The following is a 15434-nucleotide window of genomic DNA, read 5'->3' as shown; positions in this document are numbered from 1 at the left end:
ATATTCTAAAAATTATCCAACTATCACTGTGGCACAACGCAATGTTTTGTTGTTATTTTATGAAATTTGAAATTTCAATATTGTGTAAATTAAAGATTTAATTAACATTCTCTGCATAAAATAGTTTAAAAAATATTATTCGTTGTGCAAATAAAAAAATTTGGAACTTTTCTCACTGCATTTAGCAGATTAGCAAAGCAAAATTAAACATAGGTCAGGAATTGTATAAATTAAACGTAAAAAAATATAATACGGAATAGAAGTAATGTTTTTGCTTTAATTTTAGAAATTAAATTAAATTTTTATTTTAAATTGAGAAAATTATTTGCAAATTATACAGGGACTAGTGAGTGTTTTAGGTTTGGCACACAGAATGCTAGTGTCTTTATGCACATATAGTGTTGTTGCTAACTTTTCAATTTTAATTAAAATAAAAATTTGTATGCTAAAAACAAAAAAGGAATAAACGAGGTAGAGAAGAAGAGCGGAATATCTTTCTAATAAAATAAAAAATGAAATAAAATGAAATGAAAAGCACGCACACCAACATAATCCAAAAATAGTGAAATATTGAAAAAGAAAAAAGAGGGGTAATATAAAAAAGAAAACTACAAACCGACCAAGTACGGTCGAGTACGGTAGAATGAGAAAACCACAATAGTAGTGTACTGCACAACGAAAAAAGAAAATCGATAAATAACTTAAATGCAAAACAAATGTGTTAAAACGAAACGGCAAGAACAACAACGTGCGAAGTAACACGAAGGCCAACTGAACGAAAATGGCGAATGAACGAAAATACGAAGTGAAAAATCCATTTCTAATTATTCGGATTCCTCTTTGCCAGCAAAATTCCTCTATGTCTAGTGTTGCGTCGTCGCAAGATTAAATTGAAAAATTCATTAAAATAAAATTGAAAATTTCAAAAGTGCAATCATAAACAGTGAAAGAAAATAATTATTTACTGTTAAAACAGAAATCGTTAATTGTTGGAACAGATAAATGAATTAAATGCAATTAAAGGTTAGAATTCATATTATACCATATCTACTACATATGTGGAAACAATTTTATAAAGAAAATTTGACATCGTGACGTTAGATTGATTGTGTGAAAAAGTGTACAATACAAGAGAAATATATACTGAACTGATAATTTCAGCAGATATCTTATTATTTTCATTTTAATGTTATTTTTGCGTGCAGAGCGCAGAAAGTTTTAAGCGGTCAAAGCAAATTATGCAAAAGACTACAACGCTAGCAGCGCAGCAACTGAGCAGTTACCAATACCGCTGAAAAATACATTAAAACAAAGGTAAGAAAAAAAAGTCATACGTTTAAACTAAATTTGGTCGCCCGCCGCCAGTGTTTGAATATAAAATGTTTATATTTTTAAAATGCAAGAAAAATAAAATTTAAAATTTCATTTTTTATTTTTTGCAATATTATCATCAACAACTGTGACTGCATTAAAGCAAATAATTTATAACGTTTTATAGGAATTAATATAATCAATGCGAAACCCAGGAGCTGAAAAAATGCTCCATATATTTATAATAATTATTTTTTTATTTATTGCTCATTATATACAAAATTATAATGATTTATTTTTATATAAAAAATGTTAAAAATGTTAGTTTCGAAAATAATTAAATAAAATCTTTTTGGTTAATCAACCATAAATTAATCGCTACAAAGGTTTTCTGCATTGATTTTCTATAAAATTCGAGACTTTTGTCATCGATTTCTGATATGAATAGATTTGCAATGCATATTTCCATATATGACAATATTTTACTGGATTTTCATACAAGTGGTTTTCACATTACCATAGGTCATTCCCTATTTGAGGTCGTTGCTGTGAGAATATTGTTTAATAAACGTATTTTTATTATAAAAACATCATTAATTAATGTAGTAGCTAAAGTGGTTAAAAATATTAGAACAAATTGTTAGTAAGAAAAAAAATAATTACTAGAAAAAAATTCTTATTTTTGACACATTGTTATTTTGCATAATTTATATTTAGAAAATTTAATTTTAATATTTAAAAAATTTAATTTAATTATTATTAAAAGTTTTAAACCTGTTTAGAACTTAGTTTATTAAGATTTAAGTCTTTTTACTATTTAAAATTAAATGGAAACTAAAAACTGCTAGCTTTTAGTGTCAGTATGTTAATGTAATATTAATAATATATATATAATAATTCTTACTATATAGTATTAGTATATTATATTGGTAAAAATATTTAAGTAGAGTTTTTTAGTGTAACTTCCTATCAACACGACAATATTTTACCTATTAATTTATCTAACATTTAATTAATTTATCAATTATCTAAATAATATTAAAAATGACAGTTTGTTAATAACATAGCAAAAGAGTTTTAAACAAAAATATTAAGTAATTTTTTTAGTTTATCATAATTTTATATCATTTTTATTACAAATTAATATATTTATATTAATTTTAATTTCTAAAAGAATTTTTAATTTTTATTTTTTTTACAACATATTTAAAGTCTTTCAAAAATCAAAAGATTTATTTCCTTCATAATGTTACTATAAGAAAAGTAATCAAAACAAAAAAGTTTGAAAAAAAAAATAATAAAAGAAAGAAAGAATTTGTCTGAAGTTTGCATTTCATTACTTCTTATGCTTTCCGGCACTAGTAGTAAACTTTCCAAATAACAAATCAAAAAAAAAAAACACAAAAGTGAATGGAACAATGCAAAAAATTAATACAATAACAAAAAACAAGTGAAAATATAAAGAAAACTGAAGAAAGAGAATAGGCCACTTGAATAAAATGAGTAAAATAACAAAAGCATTGCAAATGGCCAAAAACAGACATTAACAACCAAACTAAACAAGCAAGAAACAAAATAAAAAACAAAAAACACAAGAAAAAAGAAACAAGAAAAAACAAAAGGCAAAAGGCAAGAAAAGTAGCAAACGAAACACGCTGCAAGCCACACTACCAACCAACAACAACAATAACAACCACAATAACAACGACAACAACTCAAACCCTATGGCAATAATATTGAAAAGCGTGGAATTGGAATGGTCGTGAAAATTTGATATTGGCTGGCTCCTTGCATGCATGTTGTTTTGCGCCGCGCTGGAGAGTAATTGTTGGCTGTTGGTTGTTGTTATTGCAAAAGCGGTGGTCAGGGTAAGAAAGCATTTATTTGGTTAAGTATTTTGCTTTGATACCAACTTTATTGTTATTGTTTTTGTTTTTGTTATTTTTTTTTTTTTTTCAAATTTTATATTAATATATTGTTTGTGTGTTTGAATGTCGGCTTGTTTACTTCCATCGTCCATTTTGCTTCATTCCTCATTTGCGAATTTCTTACTTCGTTTTTATTATTTTTTCAAATTTATTTTCTATATTTTTTTTATTTATTTTCTTTTTTATTTTTTTGTTTTGATGTTCAATTTTTTTAAATCACAAACAAAATGCAACAAGCTAAAGTTAAGGCAAAAACAAAGACCAATAAAAAAATAAAAGTCAATGTAAATAAATAAAAGTTAGTAGTTAACATAATGTAGAGCGCGTGTAACATTTATTTAAAAAAAAAAAACAAAAAAAAAAAAAACGAGGGAAAAGTTTTATTATTATGTATAAATCAAGAAGAAGAATTATTGATAAATGCGGTGAAGGATTTCTTCTAACAGTTCCAACCTTTATAAAATATGAAATATATAAAGTTATAAAAGATAATTAAAAAAATTGGCTTAACCAGGTGCCTTAAAGGCACAGGCCTTTGGTGGAGTTAAATCGTATAAATACCGGAGAATTTCTTCAGTTTTTGGCTTTACTAATAAAAGTAGTGATAATTTGTATGTTATTCTGTAAGAGAGCGAAAGGGATATCAGAAACCCTATAAGGCAGTGCGTACTGTGGACTGTATAGGCCTTTGACAGGATTTTAATCGATTGAATGTCGTACAACTACCGGAGAATTTCTTTAGCTTTTGGATTTGCTAGTAAAAGCAGTAATAATTTGTCCGTTATTGTGAGGAGTCAAAAGAGATATCAAAGAGATGGACTGAAAAATACACGAAATCGTTTGCAGGAACCGGAACTAATATTTTAGTAAAGAAAAAATAAAAAATAGAAACATAAGAAATAAAAATATAATTTTTATTTATTTTGTATATTTTGATACGTTATAATTAAATGTACAGCAAAAAAAAAATTAAAATAATGAATTTTGTATTTTTGTTAAATTAAATTTTTTTATTTTTCATTTTAAATGAAATACGATTTAAAATTCAAATAATGTATAACTTATATTTTTATCAGTTATTTAAAAATAATGTAAGAAAAAATATATTTTATTTTATGGAGCAGTGTTGGAATACACTACTATAAAGTAAATATTTTTGAAGAAATATAAGTAGATAATGTAAGATTAAATTATTGTTGAAATAAATAAATAACTATTAAAATAAAATTGATGTATTACATATATTCAACAAAACAAAAACAAAACATATTTTTTTACTTGGTAACACTGTTAAAGACTTCCATTATAATATCTATCGCTTCTGCCATATTATTTGTTGATGAGAACTTAATAAATAGTATGATTTTTTTTACTATTCTCACGAATGTTTGATATCGATGATGTTTTGTTCTTGTGCTTACAAAAGTGAAGCTAAGGGTATAGGGATATGATGACAAAATATTTCAATATAAATCTATGCGACTTCATGTAATAAAATCTTGGCTGATCTGATCTACAAAGTCCTCCCCGATTGTTTATTGTCGACATTTTTTCATTCTTTCATCGAAAAATGTCAAGCTATTGATATATGTGTGCGATTAACAACGGTTCCAAAGTCGTAAGCATCTTTAGACTACAAAGCCAATGCTAAAGTACCCAGATTTGTAATGTTCACAATGTAATAACATTTTGGAGTACATATAGTATATATATTATTTAGTATTATTATAAATAAATTATTGACCTACTAATCTTTTCTCTATGTACCATAATTGCTGAAACTGCCTTACTTACTTGGCCATAACAGATGTTGGTCGTCCTTGTTCGTGTCCAGTAGCCTCCGCCAGCTAACTCCATCAGTGGATTACTATCGCCAGTCAGTTACTAAGCGCCTTAAAATTGTTGGACATGTAGTATTTTCACCGAAGATGCGGACGACGTTCTCTATCTGGTTCTCCAATAGCGGATTCTGTATTAAACATCTTTCTAACCGTAGCACTTTCATTTGCACGATAAGATCAAGCTTTAATTATGTCAACGTCGTGTTTGTAAAGTTTGTACAACTCATTGTTTTATATAATTTATTGCTCGTTGCCAATCCAACGCAACATTCTTATCAGTGTTCGTTAATGTCTAGGCTTCTGGATCATAACATCTGTTAGCATAGTGATTCTACGTTGCTAAAACTTGGCAAAGATTCAATATTAGTTGCTTTAAATCTTCACCCGTATGTGATATATTTCGTTTTTATTATTTCAGGTGATGGTAAACTCATTCTGTGAATATAGGGATTTCTAAATTTTTGGTTAAAGTGTTTCAAGTTGACTTCAATTTTTTGTTATAAGCAAATGTGGTTATCTAAAATTATAATTAGTTGTAGTTACTTGTTGGATATCAATATATGATTTTCTTCATGACAGCAATCAGCATTTCAGTGCTTTATCTAAATGAGTTTATATTCGATGAGGTTTGTTTTTTCCCTGAACAATTTCAATATAGTTATGTATTCGTTTAAAATATAATGTGAACTCCACTTTTATACGAAATATAAGATCTATGGATCTGGAAATTGAGTTCCTTAATTAAATGAAAATCATTCTGCGGGATGACCACTTTTCAAATTGCAAAGGACTGAATTCCCTATTGGCATGAGAAAATTTAAGTTAGATGTTACCATTTTGAAATCAGTAAGAAAGCATATAAATTCTTAGAAGAAAAGTGAATCACATTGAATAATGTGAGTGAGTACAACGAAAAAAAAACAAAAATTTTGGAAATCGAACAAATCACCTTTGCAAACGCAGTTTGAAACAACAAACACATATACAACTGCTACAACGAAACCCAATTGAGTAGTTAATGCATGTTAAGTCGTCCCGTGTGTCAAGTATTAAAAACTTTCCTTTGCCAGGAGTCGTTATTCCTGTAACATAATAAAGATGTTCCGATCAGAATTTTGATCTCGTATAGATGTTGAGCAGATTTAACACCTCCTGTTTGCGTTTCTCATAAAATTGTGAGTTAATAGTTAAAACATATATAAATGTTGAGAAAGATTATACGACAGACTACGTATAACCAAGCCAACCTACAAAATGTTAAATATTTCATTAAAACAATTTAAAACCGAAAATTGAAAACTCAATAAACAATAAAAAAACAAATGTAATATTTGCGTTTAAGTTTCGCTTGCTTATCGAATAAATGTGGTATGCGACTTTGGAAGAGCAACCGATACTCATGTGTGTTTCGTAGTGACAAAATGCTGCACCCATAATCGTTACAGACCAATGATGTATGTCGCCTGTTTACATATGTGTTTCAATATTGATAAGAGAAAATTGTCCACTTTTTACTGTTTAATTTCAAAGATAAAAATACTCTGGGACTGTACGAGAAATTAGACAGACTTTTTGAAACATTAAATCGATCAGTTTTTTCTTTAAATACTTATATTCCTCCCATTGGTATTACATAATGTAGGTACTTGTTTAAGTAATTTTTTCTGAAATGAATATCATTATATGTCCAATCGTTTTAAAATACTGTTAGGCTAGTTTAGATTTAAAACCAACAAATTGTTGCCCACTGTGCTGCCATTAAAATTGCCGGGAATAGATGAGCTATATCAACCATTGTTAATAAAATGGCTTCACGTGTTCACGCCGGTTAAATTATTTAGTCTTCCAGATATAATGAAGGAGATGAGATAAATCTACTTTTACTAACTCTGTCAGATTATTGTGAACACAACGTCTATACCTTTGTGCAGAGACATATAAATTGATTATTAGACTCCACTTTTTCTTCCTTACAGCAACTCTAGCCCTGTTCACTTATTGGAATGCGCTAACACTGAAATAATAGAATTGCACCTGGTTATATCTAATAAGCACACGAACTGCAGGTTTGTTGAAACTCAGAAGATCTTTCGTTATTTTATCTAATTTTAGCCATAGGGTCCTAACTAATTGAAGATCTTCATGATCATGGCTATGTTTTTGACTATCTTTTGGTTAGATTAGTATTTGTTTCTCTATTAAGGATACTTTATCTTGTTAGTTTATTTGCAATCTTGATTTTCTCTATTTCTTGGTGCCCTGAAATCCAGATATTGTGCACTGGTTCTTCACTGACCCTAGTTGAATTGGGATCTGTTTTACTAGCTTTGATTTTGTTTTATGGTTGAATAGCTTTACTGTATAGAGCTCTACTGTAGAATAAAATTCCCCTCTGTTGAGTTTGTAGTTTCTTTTTAGCTATTTTGTTAGATGCCATCTTGGTGAATTATATATAACATATAATGAAGACAACTTATTCTACATATAATTTTACAATCTACATAAGAGCAGTTAAAGAAAGTTTGTTCTTTTGTAGATGCATTTCAAATATTTATGATATTTTCTTTGAAATAAAAAAAAAATAATTTTTTATAGAATATGTGGGATGTTATGTCTTTACAGTTCTGATATTTACTTAGGTGTTTTTTAATACTCGTAACGATGACACCTGTAGTTTACGTCATTAGTATGATGTCATTGATGCAAAAGTTTATTAATAAGTATTGACTTGTAAGCAGTGGGCGTTTAGAAGTATTTAAAACCTGGTAAAGTTGTATAGCAAGGTTGTCAAAGTTTTATAGTTTATACTGCAAATTTTTTGTCTAATCAAAGCTGTAATAGACAACAATATACGATATATGGAAGAACGTTGAAAAATAAATAATTCTTTTTTATGGCATTAATATAAATACTATTACATATAACAATCTAATTGGATCTTTACATAGTTCTTATTGGTAGTTATAGTCTATTAGTGAAATTAAATAGTGAAATAGTTAGAGTGGTAGTTACATTGTTAGATTCTTCAATGAAATGGGGAAACAGTTTCCAATTAACTTTTGTAATATTTCAACCTTTTAAATTCACAAATACATTGTGGGGAAAGTGTAGGACGTATATATTTATAAGAGCTGAAATTATCTACAGAGTAGAAGGATACAAGTGTAACAATAGGTACTTATAAGTTCTTTCAACAATAGCGTCAGTTACTAAACACTCGGTGGTTAACAGTAGTTATAATAAAACTAGATTATTGTGACCTGAATTCGACTAAATTGGATTAAGGATCGACGCACATGCCTCGACCCAGAAGTTTATGGTGTTCGGCTCTATTCATTAGAATATGAAATAGATTAGAAGTTCCTTTGTTTGTGGTATATTACCTCACGGAATAAGGCGTATGCCATAAATCATTACAAGATTTTAATAAAAAAGGATCAGGAAAAAGAATTACCAACAGTATTTTCCTATGAAAAAGGAAATTTTTTTGAAGAAGCGTATTTTATTTAGGCTTCTTTGGTATTATTACATATACTATATATAAATAAATAAGAGATTCCAATAAATAACTTATACTGAGATTTATATGAAATCTTACTTCTTGTGTAAATTTGCGCCCTATATCTATTAAATCTCAACAAAAATAGGGGATGTGAAGAAAAACTGTTAATATTTTTAAAATCATCGTGTTGAGAGTAATAAAAATGATGGCAATATTAGATATGTTGAGAATCTTTTTTTATTTGCAGTAATTTTTTCCGTGTCCATTTGGTTGGAAATCTATTTTAACGGATGGAGATAGAGTAAAATGCTCGGTAAAAATATATGATAATGAGTGTTTATAAATAATTTTTAACTCTAGACAATGTATCATATAAACCATAGTAACAGAATAAAGTGATGGTGTGTAGCAAGCTTCGTTTTGTTTAGCAGCACTATTAGGTGTTATTAAGTGTAGTTAGGATTGGGTATATGTCCAACGAAAATTTTAAGCATATTAAAAGGAAAAAGTTGAAGGATGGTGTGTTATAGACTTACTTATTCTTTATCATAGACATATCTGTGTCTAATTTCATGAACTTTCATCCGTTTCCGTTTATTTCAATCTCGGTACAGTTCCAGTTCTCACAAAACAAGGACAACTCTAGTGCACTATATATAGAAAATTACTTATAATATAAAAAATGACGTTTTCAATAGTTTTATGTTGACGATGTGTGAGAGTTGACAGCAACAACTGCTTAACGCTCGAAGCAAAATTTGATTGTAGGATTATCCTTTATGGATAACACTTAGAGCATTACTACATTGAATGACAATTGCATTCTAAAGTTTGTTAAGGCAAAGCAACGTATGGTTGTGTGCTATATAACAGTGCTTTTTTTGCATTCTTTATAATGACTATTGTGGATAATTTATTTATTATGGGTTGTGTGCTATATTACAGTGCTTTTTTTTTATGTATTCTTATATAAGTCCACAGCCTTAACGACCTGATTTAACACTACCTAATTTATTTAAACAATTTTTTTTTTGAATTTTAATTGTTTACGTTTATAAATTATTCTCTCATTCATTATCTTCGACAGCCTTTTTTTATCTATTGTCAAACATAAGTTCATAGTGTCGTAAGTTATTTTCATTTTTATGTTAATTAAAATAATTTCGTTAATTTTTAAATTACTTTAGCATAATGAAAATTCCATAACGTGGCGAAAATTATCTTCAAGTATTTCACGAGTAGATAGAAATTTTCTTGTGAGTGTCTTAGTTGAGCTTTAAATAGTGTCTATGTAGAAGATTAGCATGGGTAAGGGGCTTTGGGGCATTGGGGCGTAGGAGGTATGTTGGGTATCGTGTAGTTGCTCCTATTGAGGCAAAAGTTTGATTGCAAAAGATGCGTTTAAGCATCTTCATTGTTGTTGTTTGCTATGCAGTGTTCTGGAATACCACGACATTGCTTGAGTGTTGTCTACATTTTCGTTAATTTATTTTACATTGGAACCTGGCTGCATCTTCCTAGTTGATGTTGCTGCCTCTTTGAGAAAAAATTGAATTCATGTTGCACATTTGAAAAACTGGTTTTTCACTTTTTTCCTTCAATGGCATTAAATATAAAAAAGGAAAACTAAACCCAAAGCAACATCGGAGCAGCTCAAAATGAAACTGAAACTCGTAAGTTTCGGAGTTGATGCACTTTCAAAGGGCTTTGCTGCATTTTTGCTGACGACCTGTTTTCAGTTTTACTACTTTAAGTTTGAGGTATAGTTTAGGTTTTTCGGTGTGTTTGGTGTTTGTGAGATTTCCATCACATTTTATCTATTCAATTTAAAATTAATTGAAATTCAATTATTAGCTTAAATGTTTTTCTTTATAATTGAATTGGTGAAATAAAAGCATTTATATATAGTAGAACAAAATGTAATAGAAAATTGTGATGTGAAAAAATCTATATATTATTATTCATTATGTGATATCAAATGATTTGGTTAGTATTATGTATATATTTAAATAATAATGTGGTACATACCACCACAGCAATTAACTGATTCAATTAAATATTTTATTGCAATACAATCCAGAAGTAGAGTTATTGAGGTGCAGACTTGGGGATTGCATAGATTAACTAAAGAGCAACTTCGTATATATATTGTACCTTTCTATAAAAGTAATTTTATCAAAAGTGAGATTTCTGTTATAATTTATTATGAATATTATCTAAAATTATTTATTATCGATGTACTATCAGTTAATGACTCCGTACTGACATTGGTGTAGTTCAAGAAAATTAAAAAAAATTGTCAAATGTTATTAAAACACGAACAAATGTTGTTAGAACATTAATTAATTAATAACAAAATTTTTTTGAAATAACTTCCAATAAAACAGATCCATTAAAGTCTGTATCGATCAAGTTTTTATTTAAGTGGTTTAATAAAAAAATGGACAAATGTATTAATTGCAACATGTTGCTTGAAATTCCTTTTTCTTTAACAACTTCCATCGGCGCCTTCAGTATATATAATGGAATATAAATATTTGCATTGAGTTTAGTTATGATATATAGTATAATTATGTACCCCTATCTGATGTAACAAGATGTTGTTACTATCTGGATGGGGATAAAATTTTTGTGGGACTCTGTTACCCAGTTTTACTCATATGTCAGGATAAAAATATATTAGGATTAAAGTTGTTAACTTGTTAATAATAAAAAAAACATAAAATCTGACCTTTATGAAGCAGGCAGAATGTCTACTACTTCCTTAGCAACTTGTATTCAGCGTGTTAAAAGATAAGTTAATGCCACAGCAGTTCTGCTTCATTGAAGCATTTGATCTTCGTGTTTTATATATATAAAATTATTATTATTATTATTGTTATAACAACAATAATAATAATAACAATAATAATGATATTAACAATGATAAAAAAACGTTATTTAAAATTACAAGTAGAAGATATAATTATGAAATTTAGCACCTATGTTATGTGTCTTCTATGTGTTATCTCAAGTCAAACAAAAAGAAATCTAACGACAATCATTAAATACTTTAAGTAATATATTTACGAAGTATTAGATACAATTATGGACTTCTGCGTTTGTGTCATATTACTTTTTATATGTTGTCCTAAATTGTTTTCTATATTATAAGTAACTTTTCATATTCTTTCATATTCCTTGATTCAATTGTCAAGAAAGCTTATACTATATTTTATTGTTTTATCTTTGTAAGCCTTTTTAAAATTTTGATTATTTGAAAAAAACAGTATATATTTTCTCTTTAGTTATTCTTCGGTGTTCTGGTAGGTTTAAATGTGCCTATACTAGCACCGATAATACTGAATGTTCTAGTTTTTTTAAATTCAGCATTTATTTTTTAAAACATAATAAAAGTTTTAAAAATGATGTGGATTAATTATGTCTGATATCAACAATTTGTCCATGAAAAAGTTTTTTTGAAAGTGGATACTGTATCTGAGAAAGTCCATCATTTTTAACATGATTATTAACACCAAGATACTCTTAACACACGTATAAATAAAATGCGTTGATAAACGCTCTCATCAAAATTCCATGGTGTACCACCGGTGTCAATTACAGCTAAACGTTTGGATATAGTTTCATTAGAAGGGAATGAGGACCATCCTAAATCTCTGATGTTCTTTAAGTCTCAGCGACCAGTTAAAAAATGTACTCCGCATCGAATGAAAGTAACTGAATATAAGTATTCTATCGGTGTAACTTTGGGTTATAACCACAGATACTATTGAAGGACCCAAACTTCATTTGTTAGGATAGCCGTAGTTATGAGCCCTGACCCCGTGGTGCCAGATTAACACCTTCGATCGTATGCCGCAAGTGAAGCTAACTCACTACTATATAAAGTCCAAACAGAATCAGGAGGTGTTACTGTCTTACGACAGACATACAGGTCTTACTTTCCCGCGGGTGTACTGTATGTGACAATGTTGGAAATTGCAACAAAAGACGAAAATAATCAATAACGAAAAATGTATGGCATGATTGAAATAAAAAATTGTGAAAAAATGAAGTCCAAATTAAAATTCTCTTTCGCTAAGACTATTCACTATTTCACTAGGTGAACTTGATACCCTTGGACTGGGTCCCCATCTGGTTATTTATTTATAATATATATATTCATTGAAATTTGAACTTATTCATTGAACTTATTGAGTGATATTTTGTAATATACTATTTGTCAAGGTTATACAAAGGTGTTTAAAGCTCTGTTATCTTCTATAGCAGATTACAATCAAACAAATACTTTGTCTTTAATACAAGCAAAATAGTTTTTAGATTTCAAGATGGGAAACTAGAAGCTTAAAAATGGATCATTCAAACATTTTTTAATTACTTTGGTTATTTAAAATAGATACATATATCTAACACCCAATATTTAAGTTTCTTAACTTTCGAACAAATAGGATAAGGTAGTGCTATTCTCGGTGGTTTTTATTTTAAGACTTTTGTTTTTAAATATTTAAAACAGGTTATATTTTCTTCACTTCTTAAGTATATTTATTTGATTACTGTTATTAAGAAAATTGTAATCCAATCACATTATACGATGATGGATGGATAATGGAAACTTGAAAAATTTTTAAACTATAATTTATATAAATAATAAAGTCACTGTGAAATATTTAATAGAAATTTTGACTATATTTTAATAAATTAAGTAATATTTTAGTATAAATTATAATGTGTAATTCTTTTTATTTCAGATTTTCTGGAACGTGAAGGAAATAAAACAAACACGATTGTTTGTAGATTTGATAAAATTTCTAATACAAACAAGTATATAAAATTGTAACTATAACACAAAAAAGCAAGAATGGCTGCAAGAAGTCATCAATATTTCAGCTTACGCTGGAATAACTACCAGAACACCATGACCTCAGTGTTTCAACAATTGCGGGAAGATTTGTCATTTGTCGACGTGACATTATCATGCGAGCATGGCTCTTTGAAGGCACACAAGGTATATTTCATTTGTTTTTATCTTTGCGAAAAAGACTAAAATCCTTTTCAAATATTTTCTATTAGGTTGTGCTGTCGGCTTGTTCTTCTTATTTTCAAAAGTTGCTTTTGGAAAATCCATGTAAACATCCAACAATTATTTTACCTGCCGACATCATATTTACAGATTTGAAAACAATCATTGATTTTGTTTATCGCGGGGAGATAGATGTTACTGAATCCGAGTTACAGGTAAGTTTTAGAAATGAAACAATTATATTTTCGGGTATGTCATTTAAGGATCGCATAATCCCAGCTCAAGTAACTGAAATTTTCATTATATTGAGTGTGGATTTTAAAAGTAGTTCTATTCTTGGTAGTAGTCATTGAAGTTGATAGTTATTGTTATTTTTGACGAGTGTGATAAAGCAATTACTATGAAACTCTTCAAATAACTAATTATGTTTCATACATTATTTTTTAAAGTGTTGAATATTCGTGGAAATGTTTTTATGTATTCTTATATTTTTCATTGAATTTCTTGTAAAAATCCATCAAATTTGTAAAATTTAAACTTGTCACCCACCTCTGTATTAAAAATATTAGTTTTGGTTAAAACTTTTTTTAGTCAGGGAATACATAAGAAGTTATATTATATTTATAATGTTATTGGGTGGGAACTCATCACTGGTTTAGTAAACCCGCACATGTCTTCCTCACTTCAATTCAGCACAAGTCCAAAGTAAAAATAAACCATATCTTTATCCATTCAAGGATGTTTCAATAGATATATGTATATATATTTATAGAATATAAAAGAAATATAAATATAAAATAATTTTAACATTCTACACAATCTGCTAGTACAAAGTGAGAAAAAACTTGATTTATGCATTTTGATAAGATTTGCACTGCAGTTAAGTAGACTTTGCACATCACATTTTTTTAAATAGACTGATTACGAATACAGTACACGCTCACAGAATAGAACCACTTTGTTCTTCGGTTAAAAAAGTAATTAAAATTAATTCAAAAATAATATTATCATTTGCATTTCTTTAACAAAATTATAAGAACTCGATATACTATATAAAAATGGAAATAAACAGGGTACCAGCTCCCAACAGACCCTAACCGAACAGAAGAGATTTCGCCTTCCGAATGAAAGCCAGAATGTCAACTTTCTAATGTCAGAAAGGGAGAGTAGTTCTCGACAAAGTGACCTCCTCCTGGCCCAGATCAAAGCTGGGCTGTCACAAAGAATGTGACTGGAAGTCTTGTCTGCTTCTAAGTAGAGTCGACTTATATTATACAAAGTAATCCATGATATTTTTCGTTTTGGATTAATTTTTGAATAAAAAAGTCATTATGTTGTGGCAAAAGATTATCCATTTGCTTAAGAAGAAATAATTCATTCCATTAGAAACATATAACTAAGTTATAAATGTTTTCGACAGTCATAGAAGAATAATGAGTGTAGTGGCTCCCAGTTTTCAATTTTATGTTGTTCTTCTCTAGCGTACAAGGAACTAGAAGGAAATAGATGACAAGTAAAAATTTTCTGAAACTAGAACCAGAATCTCAAATTTCAGAATATTCGATGCATGACGAAATGAGGTTCTAATTTCGGAATGTCTTAATTTCTAAAAGTATCATATTTTTTATAAAAATGACAGTCCCAAAATAATGAAGTCTAGCATAGATCGCTATTACGGAAAAAATTTATAAGCTAGTTCTTATATTAAAAAATTTACTACTGTGAAATTAGCTGTTTTATGGATGTACCTATAGTATCTATGGTATATATATTATAAATATATTATTTATATATATATTATTTATATATATATTATTTATATATATATTATT

At 28.2% G+C, this 15434-nt stretch overlaps 1 protein-coding gene across 1 annotated transcript; it reads left to right on the top strand.

The window, feature by feature from the left end:
- Positions 1-322: 322 nt before the first annotated feature.
- On the top strand, positions 323-13955 carry LOC119675097 (longitudinals lacking protein-like). Its single transcript, XM_038086285.1, has 4 exons — positions 323-1314; positions 13331-13587; positions 13653-13817; positions 13866-13955. Exons 2-4 carry the CDS (start codon positions 13441-13443, stop codon positions 13953-13955), a joined length of 402 nt encoding a protein of 133 aa, XP_037942213.1. The 5' UTR covers positions 323-1314; positions 13331-13440.
- Positions 13956-15434: the final 1479 nt, after the last annotated feature.

The sequence above is a fragment of the Teleopsis dalmanni genome, chromosome 2, assembly GCF_002237135.1.
Source record: "Teleopsis dalmanni isolate 2A chromosome 2, ASM223713v2, whole genome shotgun sequence".
Classification (NCBI taxonomy): Eukaryota; Metazoa; Arthropoda; class Insecta; order Diptera; family Diopsidae; genus Teleopsis; species Teleopsis dalmanni.
Note: the sequence above shows the minus strand (reverse complement) of the source record. Positions and strands in the feature narration are given on the sequence as shown.

Coding starts and splice junctions, on each gene's coding strand:
- LOC119675097 (XM_038086285.1), top strand. CDS start 13,441: ATGGCTGCAAGAAGTCATCAATATTTCAGCTTACGCTGGAATAACTAC. Junction 13,588..13,652: donor GCTCTTTGAAGGCACACAAG/GTATATTTCATT, acceptor ATTTTCTATTAG/GTTGTGCTGTCGGCTTGTTC. Junction 13,818..13,865: donor TTACTGAATCCGAGTTACAG/GTAAGTTTTAGA, acceptor ATGTCATTTAAG/GATCGCATAATCCCAGCTCA.